Source organism: Diadema setosum, chromosome 1 (assembly GCF_964275005.1).
Source record: "Diadema setosum chromosome 1, eeDiaSeto1, whole genome shotgun sequence".
NCBI classification, from domain to species: domain Eukaryota; kingdom Metazoa; phylum Echinodermata; class Echinoidea; order Diadematoida; family Diadematidae; genus Diadema; species Diadema setosum.
Window position 1 is genome coordinate 30,567,296 of NC_092685.1, and position 22,273 is coordinate 30,589,568.

The 22,273-nt window shown below is 37.3% G+C and overlaps 1 protein-coding gene across 1 annotated transcript in view; it reads right to left on the reverse strand.

Annotated features, from left to right (window-relative positions):
* Nucleotides 1-18,471, reverse strand: part of LOC140229613 (WD repeat-containing and planar cell polarity effector protein fritz homolog) — an 81,260-nt gene extending 62,789 nt beyond the window's left edge. The window contains exons 1-13 of the mRNA XM_072309864.1: nt 18,426-18,471; nt 16,048-16,117; nt 15,425-15,469; nt 14,133-14,174; nt 13,204-13,274; nt 10,503-10,680; nt 8,852-8,988; nt 8,326-8,403; nt 7,345-7,448; nt 5,222-5,284; nt 4,410-4,500; nt 3,162-3,198; nt 1,632-1,702 (exon numbers count right to left, since the gene is read on the reverse strand). Of these exons, the coding sequence (XP_072165965.1) occupies nt 1,632-1,702; nt 3,162-3,198; nt 4,410-4,500; nt 5,222-5,284; nt 7,345-7,448; nt 8,326-8,403; nt 8,852-8,988; nt 10,503-10,680; nt 13,204-13,274; nt 14,133-14,174; nt 15,425-15,469; nt 16,048-16,108 (978 nt within the window). The 5' untranslated portion in view covers nt 16,109-16,117; nt 18,426-18,471. The remainder of the gene's footprint in view (nt 1-1,631; nt 1,703-3,161; nt 3,199-4,409; nt 4,501-5,221; nt 5,285-7,344; nt 7,449-8,325; nt 8,404-8,851; nt 8,989-10,502; nt 10,681-13,203; nt 13,275-14,132; nt 14,175-15,424; nt 15,470-16,047; nt 16,118-18,425) is intronic.
* Between the last annotated feature and the right edge of the window lie 3,802 nt (nt 18,472-22,273).

Below are 22,273 nucleotides of genomic sequence, written 5' to 3' on the forward strand. Positions count from 1 at the left end.
AAAGCGTTCCTAATTTATGTGACATTGGGCACCTCTATACGTAGTTAGGCAAACTGTGGATTTTCAAAAGATTTCACATATCAGGGAATGATTTTCCTGGTATCGCATCGCAATTTCAAAAGATTTCACATATAAGGGAATAATTTTCCTGGTATCGCAAAGCAATTTCAAAAGATTTCACATATCAGGGAATAATTTTCCTGGTATCACATCGCAGTTTCAAAAGACTTCACATATCAGGGAATAATTTTCCTGGTATCGCAAAGCAATTTCAAAAGATTTCACATATCAGGGAATAATTTTCCTGGTATCACATTGCAATTACAAAAGATTTCATATATCAGGGAATAATTTTCCTGGTATCACATCGCAATTTCAAAAGATTTCACATATCAGGGAATAATTTTCCTGGTATCGCAAAGCAATTTCAAAAGATTTCACATATCAAAGAATAATTTTCCTGGTATCACATCGCAATTTCAAAAGATTTCACATATCAGGAAATAATTTTCCTGGTATAGCATCGCAATTTGCTATGCATTTCTTATACCACTGCTACACAAACTATCTTTCGTGTAGCAGTATTCTGCCAAAGAAGTGTATAGGATACCATTTGAAATCTAATTCATCTGCTGAAATTGCTAATCAAACTCAACTTGGAAAATAATTTCCTGCATAACCAGTAATTGGTATCAGGCTGCAGCTTATCTTAATGATCACTTAGTGGATCAAACCAGGGATACCACATATCAAGGCAACGCAAATAGGATGTCCAATTTAAATATTTTTAGCAGAGGCATATGTTTGCAAAAATTCATAGACAGAGAAGCCTGTCAACATTTATATCAATTCATATCACAGCCTGTATTATGCAGAATGAATTAAACAAATTTGAAAACACACTAAATTAACCTTTAATGCCCTAGTGTGATTACCTAAATACATTTAAGTGTGATGATATACAGAACATGAACATACTTATTGCAGTCAATGATAAAAGTAACTTGAACAAAAACTTCACACACAGTCATAATACAGTCAAAAATCATCAATAAAGAATGCTAGAAAAGAGGAATATGAAATGCTGTCTTTGTAAAGAGGTGGTCATTTTAGATAGGGCCAATGCAGTGGCCATTTTGACAGAGATATTCTCAAGGTACTTTACACATTGTAAAACATGTACACACTGGGAGTACAATTGCAGCACAAAAGCCCATACTGCCACTGCCATTAATTCATCAACCATCGCGTACATTAATTGTACAAATATTGTGATGCAAATTAAAAGTGTTTTCCAACTGTTCAACTTTCATACTCAACACAGACATCTGTATTAAACATAATTCATAAACCAACTTCGTGCTTGTCATGACTTATGTTTGTTTGTTTTTTTCCTTTTTCCTTTTGATGCTGGCACCTACAGATAATCTTTGTTGTGTTAAGAGCAGCAAAATCAATGATCACTGGTCACGTTAGACAGGAGGTTATCATGAAGCAGTTCTTTACAAATGATTCCTGTATGGAGGATTTAGCTGTCACTAGAGACGAGTGGTCTTTCAAGAGAAGCGGTCGCAAAAGCAGGTTCAACTGTATACACATTCACTCAATCAAATCTACATGTGTTTCCTTACCAGTTTACAATCTGCACAGCCTAGGATTAGCTTGTCTTCATTGTGGTTCCTCCCATACGACAGCACAGGAGCTAACAAGAAAATGAAACAGAAGCATAACTGGAATTGGAAAAACAGTGAATGTAAAACAACACCACGAGACATTCATGGTCTTTCTTTAGCAAATGGTTACCAGTATGCAAAACCCCCAATGCAAACAAGAATATGAAAAATTTCTGCTCTAATAGGGTCACAGAAAAACAAAATATCAACTTGACAAAATGACATAAAACTACTGCATTAAGACTGAATGTTGGATTTCTATATTAAACTCATTTCATTTTACTTCATTTTATTGCATGGCAGTAATATTTAACACATGACTCTTCTCCTTCCCATGAGGGACAAAGATTTTGATGGCAGCCATACATCAGTAACAGGTTGACAAAGGGTGTATTTATCTAAACATTTTCTGAGGCAGAATCACAATTCTAAATGCGTTTGAGGCATTTTCAGGTGATAGATATTAAAACGCAACCGTGTTTTCAAAGGCATTTTTCGATTTGAAACGCCATTCAAAGGGCGTTTTGAAACACATCTGAGATCACTATCGCCTTTCTGAGAGTAGATAAATGCAGTGCCGTTTAAAACTTGTTTATATCTCCAAGCTGCTAAGGTCAACTTCCATGCAGTAAACAACCTGCAGGTGACAACAGCGGCCTCAGTTGACCTCTGCTTGCCAGGTTGAACTGCGCAGAGTAGCTGCACAGCGACAACACTCGAATCGCGATTCGATTATGGTTAGCTAAATGCGACACTCCGAGAATGGCATTTCAAACCATGTTCGCAAACGCCATTCCAAATGCATTTTGAAACGTGATTCTCTCTCTCGAGTTAGATAAATGCAGGCAAAGGCTGACGATCAGAATCAGTTACTTTAATATCAAAGCACAAAAATTATACACTCATACGTAAAACTTTCCACTTGTTTCTCTCGGTCATTTGTTTTAAAAGTACTGGAGGCACATCCATATCTAACAAGGTTTTTTTCATTTCCATACAAACCCTAGAACCTGGTGGTTTCCATCATTAGTACAATATTACTGCTAATGCCTTGCTCCAAAGAAATTCTCACAAGAAATTATAAAAAGTACAAATCAATCTTCTTGCACAAGGTGAAATATGAAGGTGTCAATCTTGACAGTGAGAAAGAATCATCATTCAAACTACTGTAAAAGCTGATATTTTCCCATACAGGTATTGCCCTGAATGAGGAGGCCACAGACATTTTAGAGAGATGTAGGTTGTTTCCTCGATTCGACATCGAGGCTATCGTTCACCACGACACTTCACTGTACATAGCGATATTTTCATGTGTTCTTACATTTGTGGCCCAACAGTGATTCGCGAATTTCACAAAAATTAAACCCCCACATAAATAACAGCCTTCACAGTATTCAACAAGTACATTACTGAAAAGCTGGGGTACAATACTTACTCGGCATATAAAAATTTTTTTATTGATATCCTAACCATGACTGATTAACTAACCTTTCAGTGGAATTGAAGTGACAGCTGCCTTTTGAATCTGAAAATGAAGCAGACAGTGATAACATTTGTTAGCAAGAATAACATCTACATTCATTTTTTTTTCTACAAATAGTATAGTCATCAGTGCAATATGACAGGACTTTGCATAAGGTGAAAGATGAAACAAGAAATCATGGAATAGAGCATCTAAAATCTCACTGAATGTGAAATCTTGTTCCAACGTTCAATTAAAGACCATTGACCTAATACTGTATACTCCGTATATTTAGTGAGACTAACTTTTTGTGAATTGAGGCTTCCAGCCGATTTAGCGATTTGTTAAATTTGCGATAGTTATTCGCGAGTCTTTAAATTCGCAAATAGCATCAGACTCACAAAATTCGTGAATACAAAAACTTGCAAAATATTTGGCCTATACAGAACTACAAGTATAGTCCATGCTAATTCCCAAATTCAGTTCTTCATGAGAGGCTATGGCAGACAGTATCTGTGCATGATTGTAACTGATCTGAGCGCATGCTACCAATTCAAAGTATGCAGATTGTGACCTCAGAAGGAGTGCCATGGTGCAAAACTTTAAGCTGTAATAAGAGCCAACCATAGGTATAAATTTAGATGGATTGATGGTGCAAGCATTAGCTTTTCACAACTGTGATGACAAATATTGCACACTGAACAGCAAAAGCATTTAAATGGTACTCTTCAGCTAAAGTCACATGATGAGCACAAGTTCAATTGGAAAGCAAGATTTTTCTCTTGTTTTTTAGTGTTGTATAACATCAGACACCATAGTTAATGACAGTCTCCTCTTTTCAAAGAATGCAAAAGTTTTGCATATCTGTTTACAAAACAAAATTAATAGCTGACAGATGAACTGCATAGTCCACAAATGTTGTTTCCATTTGCAGGGTGATTCAAATCACAATACATCCATTTGACTACACCTAAATGATAATGATCATAATAACAAAATCAATAACATTGATAATCATATCATACCAATGAATCAACAATGATAGCCACAATGCGTATGCTCTCGACACAGTTGATAGAGAGTAGCTATTAATCAGGAAAAAGATAAACAAGCCTCTTGTATTGGATTTATATACAGAATGCTGCATAATATGCCTGCTACTGGAAAGAATCATAGATACTATCCTCCAAACAAAACACTGAATCAAACAAAACTTCACATATCCATATATAAATATGAGTTACTTGATCCAACGTGAAAGACATGTAACTTACTCTGCTTTTTGAGCACTCGTAGATGCACGTGTCGATACTGGATTTGCCAGGCGCCACCTCAAGGGTGTATATATGTCTTGGTTGATTCAGACTGAGTAAAGAAAATTTATAACAATCTAGTACAACATAGGCTAACTATATCAAGTGTCACCATTTTGCAACTGACTTCAAAAATCATACTTCTTCAGTTAGAGATCACCTCTTCTCTGCTTTTCCTGGATATTTTCACTTGGAAGTAAGAGCATTCATTCATTCATTTTATTTCCACATCTGATAAAAAACACATACAAAGAATATAAGAACGATACATAGAACATAGAAAAATACAGTAAAGAAAGTACTATAGTACCATTTTGACAAAAGATAAAACAGCTCATGAAAACAGGTATTTCAGTAATGAAAATGTAATCAATGTGGTAGTGAATTTCTAAGGTAATTTTCCATTTGGGGAAAAAAAATCATGGTAATTCTGCTTAACAGGATATTTGCAATTATGTTTTGTTGAATACAATCTTACATAATTTATACAAGTGTGTAATCTTTAAATATGTTGCAACACTACACCAAAAGACTGAATCAGATGCATATTTGAGCAAATCAAAAGACGAAAATAAACATTAGAGATCTATATGAACAAGTTATCAATACTAAAAATAATAATAATAATAATAATAATAATAATAATAATAACAATAATAATAATAATAATAATAATAATAATAATAATAATAATAATAATAATAATAATAACAATAATAAACTCTTGTGAATTACAAATGGACACAAAACACAACACTACATAATGCACCTACCTGAAGTCAACTGCTATCGGATCATTTTCAGTTCGGATGAAACAGAGTTCTTCAAGTTTATTTCTAATGGCAGGAGGAGTATGAAACAAAAAGTGCGGAAACTCATCCAAATGTCTAAATAATATGTATGCACACATGTTGACATGTATTACGGTATAATACTTTAATTCAATTTACGTAATGTATGTATTTATTGATGTTCCTTAGGGGCAACCTGTGTGGGCACACATGCCTATGGGCAATAGTAAATGTCTTCACTTTTGTGTGCACTGATCCACATTTTGTCTCCATCCACAAACAAAGTAAAAGAAAGCAATCCTAATGAAAGGTGGGTCCCACCTTTGATTACGATCACCTTGTTTTGGATATCTTAGCCATTTCAAAACAATTTTTTCATCAAATAAACTTTGAATTCCCCTTACAATTATGTGCTCTTTTGTATTTCAAAAGATATTTCTCATGATCTAAAATAATGATCTTCAAAAAACATTAGAAAGCTTAAGTCTCATCCCATCCGAAACTATACTATCCCTTTAAAAGAGAATGAAACCCATTGACTTACAGTATGCCTCTTTCATAAATAAGGGGGACTGATTTTACCTTTAACATATGTCAGTACCAAGAGGAGGGAATGTGTACTACTTTATAAATAGAAATTAAATTTTGTGGAATTCTCTTTATATTTTCTTTACATGATTGTATGTGATGTTACAAACAGTTGTAGTCTTGTAATCCAGTGATGGCTGCACCAAAACTTTAAAGATTCAAAACATTTGAACAGTTTGTCCGATTTTCCTCAAACTTTACTAATGAGTTCTACCGGTACTTCTATTGCCGCATCGACTCAATCCAAATGTATATTTGAGGCAATGAGGATAAAAAGCTTTCTGACTAGATGCATAACTGCTGAAACCAGGGATCTTGTGATTTACAATCTGTGGTTTATCCACTGAGCCATAAGAGTGCTTCATTATCATAACGAGAAAATCCATGTGTGAGCAACAGGATGATGATTGGGAAGGGTAATTTAAAGGGCGAATTTCACATATCTTTATTTTTATAGCATAATGAAAGCGCACAAGACTTATCATCTTCACAAAGTGGGGGAGGGGGAAGGGGTGGGTAATATCCTTAGCATATATATGACAGTGCATCACAAAACCAACAAAAAGTCACACGTACTGATTTTGTGTTAGGACTGAAAATAGGTGAAATAGGTCAACCTAGCCAATCTTAAGTTTTTCATATATTCTGAAAGAGCAAGTCTTCTTCTACATTGCACTAAAGTTTGGGATCATAAAACGAACAGGAACTTGTGTATTTAGCAGTTTTTCTCCAACACCTTTTGGCAGAATAGTGTGATTTGGTATTTCTCATAGAGTCCTCTTTTCATTTCACAGAACCCTTTCCATACTCTTCACTTTCAACCTCAATAACTTTGGAAAGAATGATGCTACTGCTTTGAAAATTGGCATTAATCATCTACAGAATGTGTGAATAAGGCATGCTCAATTTCAACTTAATCTGATAATACCCTCATTATTGTTGCTCAGGTGGTTAACATCTTGTTTCTTGTTCCATTCATCGCACAGCTAGCATGGCTTGGGAAAGATTAAGCGCATGAATAGACCCTGTACAAATGCTGTACTTCAGAGCCTCTTTTCTCAATTCACACTTTCCAGAGTAGTTGATTTCTTTCCAATATTAGGATAGGTTAGGAAAGTCCAACTGAATTGAGTTATACATCATTTTAGAGCTTAAAGTCTGCTTTTTCAGAACCTGCTTTAAACTAAAGATCCATGTCTGGCAACTTTTTGATGGTTTTGTGATGCAAGGGATGTGCACTTTCATGCAAAATGAAAATTCAAGGAGTTGTCTTTACTTTTTACTTTTTCTTGTTTGACCACTGTGACATCACATATAGTTGGAGCAGAAATATGGGCTAGAGTGCAGCCCTGCCATAAGTACAATGTAAATAGCACTGCACAGTAAAAAACAACAACAAACAAACATTGACCCAAGGCAATATACTACTGTGAAGGATCAAAACACACACACACACACACACACACACACACACACAAAGAGCATCCCAAACAAAAATGCTAAACAATGACTCTCACCCATTGACTGCAAAGACAACGATATTTGCCCGGTCCTTTTCAGCTGCCATGGGTGGGGCCCACTGCAGGGACGTCTCTGGGGCCGATGGCCACCAAACTAGAATCTGACATAATCAAACAACAGGTGTGGTTAAGAAAACAATTGTAGTAACAGTGGCAAAGCTCATACCTACTACCATTAATAATAATGATGATGATGATGATACTAACAATAATAATGATAACAATAATAATAATAATAATAATAATAATAATAATAACAATAACAATAATAATAATAATAATAATAACAACAACAATAATAATAATAATAATAATAATAATAATAATAATAATAATAATAACAAAAAAAATAATAATAATAACAATAATAATAATAATAATAATAATAATAATAATAATAATAATAATAATAATAATAACAATAATAATAATGATAATAATAATAGTAACAATAATATAATATAATCAATAACAATGATTATAAAAATCATAATAATAATCCTCATCATCCTCATTATGATTACAACACAATAATTGGCACAATAAGTGGGTGCTTACAACAGTTTTCAAAAAGGTGTCAAAGCACTTAAAGATTGTATTCAACCATGGAAATTGGTCATGATGCATATTCCCTTTTTACCTTTTTTCCTAAAAATTTGAATCTTCATTCTCTTCCAAGAGGACTTATCTGTGCTACAGGATACTTTATTCCATTATTGCAAACAGAAGACAGAAAGCCCCACCAAATGAGTAAAATGAGTTGCCTTTTGAGGACAATCTCAGCTCTCCCCCCACACACACATACATATGCCAGAAGGAGCATTTATACAGAGGGAATATGCAGTATGGATCAATTCTCAACTTATTGATTTCAAATCATCTTGAATATATGTCTTTCAAAAAGCAAAATTGCACTGCATGCACTCAGCATCTATGTGGTAAACCACCAGAGCAGTGGTGCTATCTCTTCAAACTTACCCATTCCTGGTTAGTGTTTACAGAAAGTGACCTTTTCAGTTTCCTGTTCTTTGGCCCCGGGAGATCCACATATGATACCTGATAATATATACATGAATAAATAGATAAAAAGAGAGCGATAAAACTTGTTCCAGTTGATCCTAGGCCTTGCATACACAAACGTCTTGGCAATCACTCCAGAAAAGAAGACAATCCACAAAGGAAAGATATGCCCCAGTCACCACCATAATCCCATCAAGCACAAAGTAATCCCTGATAATCACTAAGGAATCAATAAGGAAATGCCACCACAGGATTATACTTATTTTTTCTCTAACTATAACCTCTTTGAGAGTCAACGACCACAAGTACATGGCCCTTATTAGGCCCTTTTTGTTTTGCTCAAGAAATGCCTGTACAGTCAATTTATTATTTCTTTTTTCCTTACAAGTGCTTGTGCCAGGTAAGGTACTATTTAACTGGACCACAATTCCTCAGCTATCTGCCAACAACAAAAGCATGACAGAGAAGAAAATAGAAGTCTCACCTTGGGATCTACAGAGGACAACTTCTCCACCTTCCTCGCTGAATCACCGGACTGGGAGGGTTTCTTGCTGAAGAAGATGAAGGCGGCTTTGGGCTTGTCACTCCAGGTGCACATGATGAACGAGCTTGTCATGACAGCTGCGGCAATGATAATACAATGGCCACTTCTGATAGACATTCCCAGCTTTCACAAAATCTAATCCACACACATCTTTTAGTACCTGCACAAATAATTCACACTGGCAAAACTTTGCAAAATTTACCAGGTACAATGTAGCTTTGTGAATGCTTCGCGAAGTTTGCTCATCCGTTCACACTGGTAGCAAAACATCTTGAAGGTTCAATTCTTAATAAATTCTCGAAGTTTGGGTCACTGGCGCGATGCGCAACGAAAAAGAAAGCATGCACTGTTTAACAGCTGACTGACAAATACAATGAGTACTTGGGATATCGATAGGTCAAACTCCACAAAGTTTCCAGCAGTTTGCATTCAAACTGCACAAACTTTTGTGGGGGTTCGAGAAATTTCCCTAATTTGAGTGAGAAGTTTTGCGATAAGTTTCATGAAAAGTTTTGGGGAAGTTTGCATTCAGACTGGCCACTTAAACTTTGAGAAGTTTGCTAGTGTGACTGGCTTTCCAGCTCCTCTCATGCTTGAAAAGTGACCTAATCAGATAGCCTGTTAGTCTCTTCATCAGGTTTTTCCCTCTTACCCTTTGAACATTCAGCCCTTTTCTTAAAGTATTTCATTGTCCATGACGTCTGTCTATTCATGTGCATGCTACTGCTACATACAGTATTAATTCGTTGAACTTAAAGTCTACATTGCTGCAATGTTTCCGAGATAATGAATTATTAATAGTGAATGATAAAGTTGTTTACATCACCAATATCACTTTTATTCAGACAATGATAGAAACCACTTTCATATTTTTTTTTTATTTGTTATCAGGTTCTTTACCATTTCTGTAATAATCTTACACATAGAATAAGGCAATCTTTATCTACATATCACTGGAAAGAGCAGAGATTTTCCAAATCAGAAGATCAATGTTTGGTGACTCTGTCATCATCCAAGGTGATGGATCATAGAAGCAAAGAGATGCATTATTGAAATAATCAAGACAACACAATGAAATCCCCCCAAAACACTGCATACATTGTAGAGATATGCCATTGTTTCTACTGACTGCTCTACAGCAGCAATACAAGAGGCAGGTGTGAAAAGTTGGGTGCCCTCTCTGGCCAAGTCCTCCCAACTGATATCAGTTAAAAACATGGGGACGAAACACACATCAACTTTAGAACCAACAAATGAAAAGATATACATTGTAGTAGCAATAATTCCTTGTATTAGCCTTTTTTGTGTATGAATTGTAAGTTTTTCCCAAACCATGCAAACACAGACTCTAATGTACAGCTAATAATGTGCATATGAACTAAATACTAATATGTATAACCTACATAAACTGTCACTAAGTGCTCTAGTGTGCCCTGTCGTATTGAGACATCCACCTCCATCATGAATGAGAAACACTTTGTTCAAGGTTTACATAACGAGCATTATTTGTGACTCAACATTAGACTTAAGTATATGGATCAACTCCTGAAAAGCATCTGCATATAACATTGAGAAGCCCATCACCACCCACCAGTGGTAATGTCTCCCGGAACTTTTCCCTGGAGGCTGCGATCGATGACCAGTCGGTCGATGTCCCCACTGTGGGTGGCTATCTGGACGGACAGCACCACACAGTTGGCCAGCAAGAGTTGCACATGTTTCTGGGATCTCCACAGGGTGGCCACAACTTCATGTTGTGTGAGCAGCTCCTGTCATTGCATGAAAGTACACAAAGAAATTAGTCCATCTTTCTGAATCAACCGTAATTCACAAGTTGCCGACCTATTTCCAAAACATACGAAAATGGATGCAGGATTGCTGGAAAAGAAAATTAAGTAGTTGAGAGTAAATGAGTCAGCTGGTTTATAATAAACCATAAATCATATAGTAGTACAGTAGTAGGATAGTAGTAGTAGAAGTAGTACTGGTAGTAGTGGTAGTAGTAGTAGTAGTAGTAGTAGTAGTAGTAGTAGTAGTAGTAGTAGTAGTAGTAGTAGTAATAGTAGTAGTAATAGTAGTAGTAGTAGTAGTAGTAGTAGTAGTAGTAGTAGTAGTAGTAGTAGCAGCAGCAGCAGCAGCAGCAGCAGTAGCAGTAGTTGCATGTACATTGTCATAATGATAAGAATTACAGGAACAATAGAAACATCAACAATAATGATACAGTCTTATTTACACTGGGCTGCCTCTTCTTTTACATGTGCTGCTCTTCCAAAAGGCCCTGCCATTACACTATCCTGGACCATCTATGCATACAGTTTAAAACCGAGCAAGCTACCAAAACATATGTAGTCCTACGACAAAAACACTGGGCAGGATTCAAACCCAGGGCCTCCTGGTCATAAGTGCAAAGTATTTTCTGCTACACCACTTATTATTACATAGATCCACTCATATAATGCCATATATTTTAATAGCAAGTCCAATTTTGGGGCAATCAGGACTTCTGACATTTTCGCTAGTGGTTAAATTCGCAATTGTGGAGTTAAAGGCCTGAACGTAGAAACGTATGTATGCACGTCACATTCACGTCAGGATTGCAAAATTCAGGAAAATTAAAACCTTGGAAAATATTCAGCGTATAGAGTAGTTGGAACCTACATAAAGTGCACTGCCCTCTTCGGACCACACATCACTCTCCTGACCTGAAACAACCTCATTTGTCTTCAAAGTGGCCCCTATTGTCTCCCCTCTGTCTAACCACAACCTGACCAGATGGCTCTGTTCCTAGTAGACCTATAGCGCACCCCATTAATGTGTTATTTGAGAGTTTGCATGGTGATGTATATGGGAACGAGAGGTTTGTGGTAACCACCGTGTGCATGTAGTTCATAAAAGGACTGTTGGTTGGTGAGAGAACAACCTAGAGAGAGGGGAGTGAAGGAGGGATCCAACATAGGGAGAGTGTAAGGAAGGCAAATAGTGACAGTCGAAGAGCAGCGTTCTTTCGAGGTCTGCATAAATACAGTTTTACCATAAACCTCTCTTCCTCAGCACACACTTTGTTTGTATCATCCTTGGACCTACCTTCCCATTGAGGCACATCATTTCCTGACCTAATCTAAACAACTACACATCGTGGATGATACCACATCCACTCACACCTTTCCCTCTACTGTTCATATGATTTTCTTTGTGCCAAACTAACTTGGTCAAACCACACCACACCCGATTTTTGTGGTGACTATCTAAGTTACAAACAGTTAACCAATCAGGATTCAATTATAATTGTGCTGGGGGAGAAGATCTTCTCCATAAGCCTGTCTCATAAAGAGTTGTGATTGATATCACGCGCGATTTATTGAGCGTAACTCATTGAATCGAGCGTAAGTTTAAATATTGAGTGTAAGTAAGTCCTGTTTCATAAAGACACCCTTGATTTCAAGAAAAATTACAGGTAAGCGTAACTTTCAGGAGATTGAGCGTTACTTGCGATCAATCGCAAAGTTGTTTATGAAATGCAATTTGCTAGTGAATTTACGCTCAATATTTATGAACAGGCCCCAGCTATAATGGGAAGACTGAGATGTTCCTGGCTGAGCTGCTTTGGCTTCCAATCAAGAACAGAATTGATTTCAAGATCGTAATGCTCACTTTTAAGGCCATTCATGGTCAGGCCCCCGGGATACCTGTCTCTCCTTAATCAAGCGGCATCAGCCTCGCCCTGGCCTTCATTCATCTGGCCTTACTCTCCAGATGCCCATGACACATCTCAAGGGAAATGGAGATATGGGCATTTTCCTCTATCACTCCTCGCCTATGGAACTCCCTCCCATCTTTTCTCTGTGAAACTGACAAACTGGAGCACTTCAAAGCCTCACTCAAGACTGACATTTTTCACCGGGTATTCCATTGCTAATGTCTCTCTTGGATGAGTCTGCGCCTTTGACTGTTTCTACAACAGATATATGACACTATACAAATGCTGTGGATCATCATCATCATCATCATCAATTCAGATCTTACTTGGTATTGGCCACAGCATGCTACTTTCTGATCAGCTGTCATCCATATTCTCTTCCAATATTGTAACATGTATTCTGATGATGTGAGATCAAGCTGAAACCGACTCATCTTTGATCCAAGCTTGGACATCAGGAATGAAGTCAACTTTCAGCTATATATGCATTTGGTTTTGTGACTCACTTTCATCAGTGTTGGACACCCAAGGCATATCACACACAAGAGAGAACACAGTGAAAAGCAATTCCTTGCACAACAATAGCTCCACTTACCTCCGCTTCTTTCAGAATATCTCTGAGCTTATCGGGCCTCCTGTTCTTTGGCGTCCATACTTGATCCCGGCCTAGATATCCATGTAAACAAACAAAAACATAAACGACACAATAATGGTCAGGCATCTTTTTACACATGAGGTTTGATATAAAACCTTAGTATGTACATGACCAGTCTCATTGTAGATTTTAGTTTCTATCACAGCATCTTGTTTGTCCATATTTGAATTTTCTCTTTCTGAACAAATAGAAGAAAATCATCAACATACACTTGTTCCTTTCAATGGGACTGCTTTCACATTCTGCACTGATTCGATTCATTGCATCACTTTCAAATCTAGCTTTAAAATCAATGAATTAATTTATCAAATACTATCAAATACATTAAAAAATTAGGCCCAAGGATAAAACTCAGGCATTTTTTCCTATCTAGATTATATTTGCCTACTATCTGCTTTGAATTCTTTACAGCAGAATACAGACATGTTTAACCATGACACATACTGACAAAAGCCAGTCTTATCTGAAAAGACTACATGATGAGGAAACTTAAAAAAAAAAAAAAAGAGCTACAAGAATTAGAATGCAGTGGAAATTTGCATCTCCTAAACACATTTCTTCTTTAGATACATCATGATCTCCAAAATATATGTTAGTCGAAACAGCACAGCACAAGCACAATGTCTTCATTTCTTTTTCCCACTAAATTGGCATGAAATTACTGTCACATGGATTTATGATTTACATCTCACCAGCGCTAAGCACATCAAAGATTCAGATGATGAGATTGTCCTATCATTGAAAATGATAAAATTTGTTGCAAAGATCCATGACACTATCAAAGATTGTGAGCATTAAATTGAACAGCTTATTTCCAATTTGGCATTCAATTATATGATCAGTGTTGTCCTTAATCTGCTATAACTTACTCTCTAAATACTGCTGCTTCTGGTCCATATAACCAGTATTAACTGTGGAGGAAAATATAAAGAAAATGACCGCATAAATAAGAATATATATTGAAATGTACATTACACCATCACAATACAGGTATGTACAAACCAATCAGTGGTACAACTAGCAAATATGTTTCACTTAAAGGGAAGATAAACCCCAAGAGCAATGTGGATTGAGTGAAAGCAGCAACATTAGTAGAGCACATCAGTAAAAGTTTGAGGAAAATCGGACAATCGATGCAAAAGTTATGAATTTTTAAAGTTTTGGTGTTGGAACCGCTGGATGAGGAGACTACTAGAGGATATGACGTATGAGTGGACAACAATACAAAGAAAATATAAAGGAAATTCAACAAAAATTCACTTTTCTAGAATCATGAAAGAGCAATGGACCAACCTCTTTCAGAAAGCAGGGGGAATAATTGCTACCCTTAACATATGTCAATATCAAGTTGATGGAATTTGTAATTTTCAAGAAAAATGGATTTTTGTAGAATTTTCTTTATATTTTCTTGGTATTGTTGTCCACTCATACGTCATAACCTCTAGTAGTCTCCTCATCCAGCGGTTCCAACACCAAAACTTTAAAAATTCATAACTTTTGCATCGATTGTCCGATTTTCTTCAAACTTTCACTGATGTGTTCTACTAATGTTGCTGCTTTCACTAAATCCACATTGCTCTTGGGGTTTATCTTCCCTTTAATAATACAATTAGCAGCCCTAATATCAAATTAGCAGATTGTGAGTCTTGACCCATTTATGCTTCAAGAATTTTCCTTTCATAATTCTCAGTGCATCCTGTCTTGTAATATATTTTGCTTTTCCCATGACACAGCCACATATATTTATTTATCATCTTGTTGGTGAATTATCAAAATCCTCTTAATTCCTAATTCAAGCCTGATTCTTAAATTCAGATTAGATTTTACATAAAGGGTTCCTGTTTATCTCTAAAGCATTGCAGTCTTTTTTAATTTGTGCAGAGTCATGAATTTTAACCTGTTCAATCTTATCTTTCTTCAGTAAAAGATATGCATTGTGATTTTGAAGTGCTAATCTTAATAAATAATGATAAATTTTATAGCAAAATTCACTCAGAGCTTGATGCGCTAATAGTAGGCTTTACTTTCAATCAGGTCCTGTTCATCTCTTCCTTGACCTGTAGAGTTACAATGAATACACTAGAACTAAGAATCCTACTGTTCTTGGGGCACCAAAAAAAAAAAAAAAATCATAAGTTTGCAAAAATTGTATGTTTCTTACCAATATCTCCTTTGTCATGGTACACATGACAACTGATATTGCTATCTGTTGATTTAAAAAAGACAGGAACATATCATTAGTTGTTCACCATACCTTAATACCTACCCATGTCTCAAATCCATTCACAAATTTAAATATAACATAAAGCAGTGCATTCACCTCTTCCTAAAATCTTAGTGATTGAGAGTTTCACTCTTTGAAGTTATTTCCTGCATCATCACATAATTGTTTGCCATTTGTAACTTTCATCAATCAATATGAAGTCAAAAATCTGTTCTTTCTTACTAATTCAAATTTTCTACACAAGGCACCTCATATGCAACACAAAACTTACAAAATATTCATTGAAAGACACATGATACATTGTATATTCTGGGAACAGACTTGCATCAGAACCCAACATTTTTGGGAAACACTTCCCATCAAAGGCATGCCAAAGTGAAGTGTCAGCCGTTTGTGGACACAACTATTTCTCACTAAATCTGTGTTATGGCTATGTAACACTTGATTTTTATACTGTGTACTCCTCGGTGCAAGAGAAAAATGTAGAGGGGAATAAAATGGATTACAAAAGGACGATAATTCTGGTAATCTGATTTTGATCCATCACTTCCTGTACATACCTCTTATCCCATAGCCACCTCTGATTGACCAAATGTACAGCTCTACCAAACATCCTGCCATGGATTCAGCCTAGAGCAGACATAAATTAACAAAAAGAAATGATGTACAAAATTGATATTTATTCAAATACATGGCACTGAATATAAATGAATGTAATTTAAAAGGAAGTGACCGACTAAGGATGCACGAGAGCATCCTTCCTTTTTGAAATCATATCTGAAGTGGCACACACCATTGGAAACTGGAGGTTTATGAATGTTGCTATCAGCTTGTGGAAACCCAGTATTATGCGATTCCCAACAAAGATTTTTCATATAACAATATCGGGTGTGGCTTAATATCAGCTTTGACTTTTTTTCTTTTAAATATATCTTTGTAGGCTGGCCTGTATACCATCTGAGAGACAGTAATGAAGGTGTGATGACTGGCAGCAAATTCTAGGTTTTAAAGAACATATCTTGACAAAAGTTACTGCAGACAAGGTTAATTGGTTTGATTGGTCAGTTTGTTGTTGTTGTTTTTTGTTTGTTTGGTTGGTTGGGTTTTTTTTGGGGGGGGGTCCAATGAAAAAAAACAAAAACAAAAACAAACAGATAATCTCTTTCCTACATATATCTCTAGTTTGGTTGCATCTTGACAATGAAAAAAAGGTTCATATGAAGGCAAGGTTAAGCAATTAGGAGACACTCCCTAGCAATCACAAGGAAAGTTAGATATCCCTACTTCAGCAAACCACATCCATAATAATGTGTTTACATCTTATTTTTCTGTTACTCTCTCTGAATAATGCACTTATCAATGTAGACCCCACCCCTGGGTACCTTGGGATGGCCAGGACTGGTATTGAGTTGCACTTTTTTTAGTATTTGCAGTTTTTGTGTAGAAATCTCCGGCCAAGTACTCAACAGGCCGGGCAGTATTTGAGGCACTTAAAATAATATCTATTCCTCAAATGTCAATGTTTGTCCTCAAACCCTAGTATTCAGTAGTTGTAGTAGTAGTACATTTCCAACTCACTCGTAATAATCATATGTAAGATAAATGAATTTCCCTCGCAACAAACCCCGTGGCATGACATTCCCAAATCCCAACCAACCCACCTGGGCAAAATAAATGAATCTCCCCATCCAGACAAATCCCAGTGGCAGTATTTATCTATTTATTTATTTATTTATTCAAGATTTCATGCGTGTTCACAAAATAGGAATGCATACAAATATATGCAAGTACATCTCATATAGCCAAGACAGAATATATACAATAAGTATACATTGATAAGAAGTAGTTACAGGATAGTATACAACTCCACTAAGAGAGCTACATTATTCAAGGTAACGAACACGCAAAGGAATTGCAACATAAGCTTAAAGCTTGAAAATCGTTGCAACCCCCGTGAACACAATCTATATGCTTGCAAATAGTTTAAATGATACTTGATAGGAGTTGGGGGGGGTATTTACAAAGAGAGCATGGGAACATGAGGGGGAAAGAAGAAATGCATGTGTGGTGCCTATTTGTCCTGTTGGACATTGACAAGAGAGAGCAAGAAAAAGTTTAAAGTGTCAAGTCATTATAAGCAAATTATACTGATTAACCCATACCAAAAATGCTAAAATCCCTAGCCAAATTAACTCTGATATACTACTTGGATGCAAGTCTCGGCCATCCCTGCTGCAAACCCAGAGGGGTCAGGAAGCTCTAAATACCGGTACACTAACAAACATTCTAGCAATTCAAAATTGCATGTTCAATCTGTATTACTGTTCTCCATGTTATGACCTACATTTAATGGTGGTGATGATGATACGATACATGATGATTATGATGATGATGATGATGATGATATTAAATGTAAATAAATGGAAAGAACAAAAGGTGAGAATTCAACACACCAATTCTTACAAGTTACAACTCAATCTCAAGTCAGATCTGTGCCCATGCAGTCAATTTAGCAAAAGCAAGCTCTAGCCAGAGCTGCCTAGACAAAGCTAATCACTGAGAAGCCGTTTTGATTTGGTTATGGCCACATCCAGACAGCTTTGAAAAAAGAAAAAAGGAACGCCGTCGAACTCTGGTCTTACATGGTAGGTGCCTTAGGCCTTGCCTCGCTCGCCAAGACCCGGCCCGGAACAGTCTAGACTGGACCCTCGGCCCTCTGCCCTCTGGCCCCGCCCCGCCCCGGGAGAGCTGGCTTGTGTATACGGCAACAAGCCGCTAGCTGCCTCCCGACGAGCTGCGACGGTTTATATTTCTGCAAAGACCCAAAACTAGCTTGCCCTCACCTACTTTCTAGCGATAAAACTTAATTACTTATCATAATAACATATCAAGGACCTGATACTAGTAAAATAATGTCAAGATAAAAGGTAAAACTTACTTCGTAGAAAATTTTCAGTAGTCACCACACATATGATACGTGTGACACACGTCAGGCCGAAGTTTACCTTGTCAACACGATTCGTTCATAAATTATTCGCCCATAGTATTCGCCCTTTATCGTAAATATGTTGACTCTTCATGGTTTTGCATTGTCACAACAACAAAAAAATGCAATCGGATTTTTTGCTTGTATACCTTTCAAAATAATTGAACAACCTAAATATTGTTTCAGGGTATGAAACTACAACTTAAATATCACCTACATCTTGCAAACAAGCTCATTCACCAATTTGATTCAGTGCGCAGTGGTCATCGGAGAAAATCATGTCATCGGGTCCGTTTCTTCCAAGCTTAGCACTTGAATGTTCCTGGCCAGGCCTGTTCTTGGCATCCCGTACGAATGAAAATATTTTGCTTACAACCTTTAGGGTAACTACTAACTGACCAATTAATTCGAATTCTGTGCATAGCATTTTATCAATATATAGTTAAATATATGAACATGCCCAATAACAAATATTATTCTTCATGTTATCTTGATTAAAAAAGAGAAAACGAAAACAGAAAGTAAAAAAATAAGGGAGAGCTTAATCCAGTCTTAAATGAGTTAATAACTTGTTTCATTATTCATTTTCATCATTCATTTTCATCATTTCATTTTCATCATTCATTTCTTTCATTATTCATTTTCACATGCATCTTGTTTGTAAAACTCAGAAATCTGTCAGATTTGCCAAAGGAAGGCTTTCTTTTTAGTGTAATAATCGAAATTCATTATTCATTTCATAGTTGCAAATGAAGAAACAAATAATCACTTTTGTCAAAGGAGATATACTGTAAGTTTTGTGCAAGAACACATTGAACAAGCTGTACTTCGGGGGTATTACAAAACTTGGAGTTAAGGGACTTCTGACAGGCTTTATATAAAGATCCCGATTTCTCTGTGACCACTGAAGCAAATCAATGATTTTTTTTTTTTTTTTTTCTGGAAGATGTAGGTAATAAATTGTTTCAGTATCATGTAATTGCATTTGGATTGATTTGCTATCAAAGCTACCCGTTGCGGAAAGTAGGAATGTATGATTTCAGGAGGATTTTAAAATTTTATTCAGTGCTAAAAAAGTGTTGGGTAAGTTGAAGTCAATGTGATTTCATGATAATACATCTACTCAGTTGCGGATCCAGGGAGGAGCACACCCTCCTTGTTGCCAAAAAAAAAAATGAAAAGGAAAACATGGGGATGCGTGCATCAGCCCCTTTAATTTTGTAAAGGCACCCCCTCTTTATGGAATTCCTGGACCTGCCCCCGCTACTGCTAAACTGTCAATAGCAGGTGCATGGGCGTCACCAGGGGGGGGGGGGGGTGCGTTGGGTGCGAACGCACCCCCCTTCAGACACACACACACAAAAAAAAAAAAAATCACCACTTCAGTTTGCGAGCGACCTCAACGCCGGACGCTAATACTTATTCTTTTTTTTTTTCTTTCTTTCTTATTTTGTACCAGGGACAAAAAAAAACGTGGGCAAAAACAATTCGCACCCCGGGCTCTGGCAGCACTGATTTTATACATGTCTACTAGTATTCTACAGTGCTTACTATTTATCGACCGTACTGTACATCCGTACGGAGAACTGAGACCTATATAATTAGGCTATTTCCTAACTTTTCCATGTATATAACACACACACACACACACACACACACACACACACACACACACACAATTAGGGGATGCTCTAAAGTTCAGATATTGGACATCTTTCCCCCGCTTGGTCACTTCGACGCCCCCTTGCTAGTGGTCATACCTCCCCCAATCATGAACATAAACCGACACCCTTAATTGACTACCAGTAGCGGATCGGGGGGGGGGGGGGAGGAGGGGGCGCACCGGGTGCCCCCCCCCCCCTTCTTAATTTCCAAAGCGAAAAAATATAGCTACAAACGGCAGTTTTTGGATTGTAAAATGTCAAAATTTTCAAGCTTGCTCGCTTCGCTCGCTCGCATTATAGTCGTTATGCCATTTTCCTGATGCTACTGCCAATAATTGCCAGCAGTTGCGCCCGGTGCGGCCCCTTACTTTCCAAATGAAAAAATATAGCTACAAACGGCAGTTTTGGGACTGTAAAATGTCAAAAATTTCAACCTCGCATTTAATCGTTATGCCATTCTCCTGATGTTGCTGACAGTAATTGCCAGCAGTTACGCCCGGTGCGCCCCCCCCCCCCCAAAAAAAAAAAAAAAAACGGCAGTTTTAGAAGTGTAAAATGTCAAAATTTTCAAGCTCGCTCGCTTCGCTCGCTCGCATTCAATCGTTATGCCATTCTGCTGATGTTGCTGCCAGTAATTGCCAGCAGTTGCGCCCGATGCGTTCCCCTTAATTTCCAATTGAAAAAATATCGCTACAAACGGCAGTTTGGGGACTGTAAAATGTCAAAATTTTCAAGCTCGCTCGCTTCGCTCGCTCGCATTTAATCGTTGTGCCATTCTCCTGATGTTGCTGCCAGTAATTGCCAGCAGTTGCGCCCGGTGCGCCCCCCTTAATTTCCAAAGCGAAAAAGTATAGCTAGAAACGGCAGTTTTTGGACTGTAAAATGTCAAAATTTTCAAGCTCGCTCTCATCTAATCGTATGCCATTCTCCTGATGTAAGGAAAACTTACAATGTTGCTCAATGACTGCGCTGTGGAATGTATCACATTCCGTTATGTATTGTATAGTCCCCATTAAGTTTGCAGACTGACAGCGCACGCACACACATGCACGCACAAGCATACACTAAACACACCCTCAAAATTACTTTTCCACGAGGTGCCCCCCCCCCCATGTCTTGACCCACGGTACGCCACTGCTGAATACCTTAAACAAGTGGGACTGTTTCATGTCGATAAAACACGCAAAACATGCATCAAATTGCACCATTTACCACGTCAAAATGCAAAAAGTTCTCCCCGTGATGGGAGGGGGGAAGTCCCCCTTCCACACCCTCCCCCTCGCTCGCTCCGCTTGCTCGGGCTCGGTCGCGTTCATGACATCAGTTTATTTGGACGATACTATTTTATCCAAATAGGCAAATTGTTCAATAATAATCTACATCAAAATATACTGAGTACCTTCAATAAGTGGGACTGTTTCAAGTCGATAACACAAACAATCACATGCATCAATTTGCACCATTTACAACATCAAAATGCAAGAAGTTCTCACCGTGGGAGGGGGACTCCCCCTCCCACACCATCCCCCCCCCCCCCCTCGCTAACTCTGCTCGCTCTTGCTTGGTCGCGTTCATGATATTCAGTGTAAATATTAAAACAGGAAGTTTATTTTGATGATACTATTTTATAGGCAAATTGTTCAATAATAATCTACATCAAAATATACTGCTATAAGTATACCTTAAACAAGTTGGACTGTTTCAAGTCGATAAAACAAGGAAAAACATGCATCAAATTGCACCATCTACAATATCAAAATGCAAAAAGTTCTCACGGTGGGAGGGGGACAACCCCTCACACACCCTAGCTCCCCCCCCCCCCCCCCAAGATGAAATCCTAGATACGCCAGTGCCCTTTCCCCGCTTGGTTTCCCTTAAAAACCACTACAAGTATGGGGATTGAGAACTTCCTAAATTCCAAATAACTGTCCAAAAAATCTCGTTACAGTTAGTGTCAAAACGCACCCCCCTGGAAAAAAAGCTGGTGACGCCCCTGAGGTGTCGCCATGCATGAATGGACAGAATTTTACAACGAACAACAAAAAGGGAATTGAACACAGTTTACGCAGTTAATACAAGTCAAATTTTTTCATGAAAAATGCTATGTCAATGTGAAGTTTGTTTAAGTTGTACAAA